General features: G+C 41.2%; 1 protein-coding gene across 4 annotated transcripts in view; it reads left to right on the top strand.

The window, feature by feature from the left end:
* lnx1 (ligand of numb-protein X 1) overlaps positions 1 to 2947 on the top strand; it is a 35862-nt gene that overhangs the window by 31910 nt on the left and 1005 nt on the right. For 3 of the 4 annotated variants that reach the window (XM_085448665.1, XM_085448666.1, XM_085448668.1), the window contains 3 exons: positions 603 to 780; positions 1865 to 2111; positions 2684 to 2842. In XM_085448665.1, coding sequence (XP_085304791.1) covers positions 603 to 780; positions 1865 to 2111; positions 2684 to 2842 — 584 coding nt within the window. The remainder of the gene's footprint in view (positions 1 to 602; positions 781 to 1864; positions 2112 to 2683; positions 2843 to 2947) is intronic. The other variant, XM_085448667.1, reaches the window with a different exon arrangement.

Below are 2947 nucleotides of genomic sequence, written 5' to 3' on the forward strand. Positions count from 1 at the left end.
ATGAATAAAACCTCATTCACTTTATCCCATGCAATGCCTCGTTCAAAACATCAAATAACACATCACGACTCTGTGTATGAATCTCTGCATTCAACATGGACAAAGACTGAGGAGGCACTTGAGCTGCCTAATGTTCTACCATAATAACCACCATATATTATACATTAACCAATTATGCTGACGAGGTCATTCATCAATCAGCTTTTAACTGTGTCTATGTTATTGGGCTCTTGTTCCCATAACCCAGCATGGGTGGCATTCATGTGACTTCTACCATTATTGCAAGTCTCACAGAAAACGCTCCTCATTATTATGCAAATGCACTACATCTAAATCTAATTACATTATATAATTTATTTAAGATGCCCTTGGTGTAAGTCATTATTATGTTTGGAGTGACGGTGCATGCGGACACTCAAAACACCACAGTGACAGCATCAGTTCTGAATGTGTGGTATGTCCATTAACATCACAGTTGGAAAAGAAAACGGGATATTAGGGGAAGGAATAAAAAACAACCTTGGTTGTTTTTAAAATCAGTCACTTTACAAAAAACTCTTTACTTCAACTATTTGTCTGTCTGCTTTCTGTCTCCTGTAAAGGACTCTTGTCAAAAGCCTGCATGTTATGAGAAGACAGTAAGTCTAAATAAGGAGCCGCATGACTCTCTGGGTATGACAGTGGCGGGCGGCATGTCCAGCCGAGGGTGGGACCTCCCCATCTACGTTACAAATGTGGACCCTGATGGAGTGGTGGGACAAGAGGGCTCCATACGCAAAGGTAAAATGAGTTGTCATCTAATTATGTAATCATTAGAATATTACTCATGTATTTCAGAAGAAATGTGATGTCTGTAATCTGTGCAAATAATTACTCATATAGTGGATTAAGCATGAGTTTCATTGCATAAAAATTCTGTCAGTATTTATGTGGGTTTGGTGATGAATACTTGTAACGAACAGATGGGGTGATTGATGAACATTTAAGGCTCATGTTTCATTATGAAGGTTATTCATGCAACAGAAAACTCTGGTGCTGCTGTGGTTCAGTGCTCCGCAAATTGGCTCTAAGAGATTTAAACAAAAACACAAACAAACATTAGCATAGCAGTGCTCGAGACTTGAACTCCAATTGCAATGCAGAAGAGAATTTGTCAAGTATCTAATTATTTTGCTACATGAAATTCGTCAAGACCGAACCAGCAAAACATGAAGAGACACACAATAGCTGTATGGAAGAGCAGCAGCCTTAAAATCCTGTAATGCTACTGAAGGCAGGGAGAGTGGAAGATTTTTAGCCCCAAATGCTGATTCCTGCATATTCACCTTAAAATAGAACCATATTAGGCCTTTCATTACTCTCAATCTCAATGCCTTAAACTCTGGTTATGAGAGGATTGAGAGAAATGCTGAGATGGGTGATAAGAAGTACAGTATGAAGGCTTAATAAAAATAGAAGTAAATTGAGTCTGTTGTCCTATTCATGGTTCAAGGTGCACATTATTGTATTCATAAGGGACAGAGCAGCAGCAGCTGCCTCCTTTTGTACGGTTATGAAACATGTTTGCGTTTTGTAATGGAGTGTTAATTTGTATTTGCATATCCTCACAGGGCAAATGTGTCCTTTGAGCTGCTTACTAGCAAGATGGACTCTGCGATTATCAATTTATCTTTGCACCACTTTCATCACTAGGAGGCTTTTTAAAGCACAGGTGGTGCTTAGTTTCCATCTCTTTGTCTTCTAGCGTGGAGGTTGATGAATATTAAATAGGCAGATGATGTGTCCCACGTCTTGTTTTAAGCTGTTATGAGGGTATCAGCCCCAGGCAGAGCTTGAGTTGTGCTGTCTATATCTTCCCCTGCAGGTGACATTTTGTTAAATGTGAATGGCATGGATTTGACAGGGGTAACACGAGGTGAGGCCGTGGCCAATTTGAAGAACACCTCCTCTCCTGTTGTGCTCAAGGTTTTGGAGATGCGTCCTCCAGAGGACTTTGTGCAAGATTGCACATTGCCACCTTGTCTTACGCCATCACCTACAGACAGCATCAAGAGCCCGGTGCCTAATGACGATTACTCCCCACTGTGGGTGTCATGGCTGCAGCTACCCAGGTAGAGTACCCACTGCTGCCTTTGCATCATCTCCATGTACAATTGTATGCTTTTTCTGAGGCCAGTATAAATTAAACCCCTCACACCGGTCCTTGTGACCTCTGCCAGCTGGTGCCAACTGAAATTTTGACAAAGCCAGCTGGGAAAGGAATGCTCATTATACTTTTAAAACTAACCTTTCAGCTTAAATATTTACCACTAAGATATCAGTTAAACTTTCTCTATGTTCTTAGCATATGAATTTAGAAGGTGTGTTAGAAAGACAGCTGTGTACTGATAACGACAAACAACTGCTGCTCCTAGTTTTATAAAGTATGATGAAACAGAGATGCAAAGAAACCAAGCACTAAGTCACAGTGAAAATTTAGCTTTGGACTGTGATTTGGTGCACTACTGATACAAAGTCCAAATCACACCTGCATTCAAAGGTTAGCCAGGCCTTTCTCTTTAGAGTGGGGCTCATTTCAGCACTCTATCTACAGCACACATGCTCAGTATAGATGCACAGTATGTGTAATCTAAAGATGCCGTTGAGAGATTAGTGTGATTAATCTCCCTCTTGGCTCATGCAGGCATCTCTACTGCTGCAAAGACATCGTCCTGCGGCGGAGCACTTCGGGCAGCCTGGGCTTCAGTATTGTTGGAGGTCAGGAAGAGGTCAACTGCAATCAATCCTTTTTCATCCGCTCGATTGTGGAGGGGACACCAGCTTACAATGATGGCAGGATAAGGTATCTGCTCGTTGGATATCACTTTTTTTCCACAATTGCCCATGGGCAAAATGTTTTAGAAGTCAAAGAAGATCATTTTCAATTCCCATTTCTCTGTCTGTGTAG

The sequence above is a fragment of the Copadichromis virginalis genome, linkage group LG23 (genome assembly GCF_057382275.1).
Source record: "Copadichromis virginalis isolate Kocher_CV1m ecotype Utaka linkage group LG23, C_Virginalis_male_GT1.1, whole genome shotgun sequence".
Lineage (NCBI taxonomy): Eukaryota > Metazoa > Chordata > Actinopteri > Cichliformes > Cichlidae > Copadichromis > Copadichromis virginalis.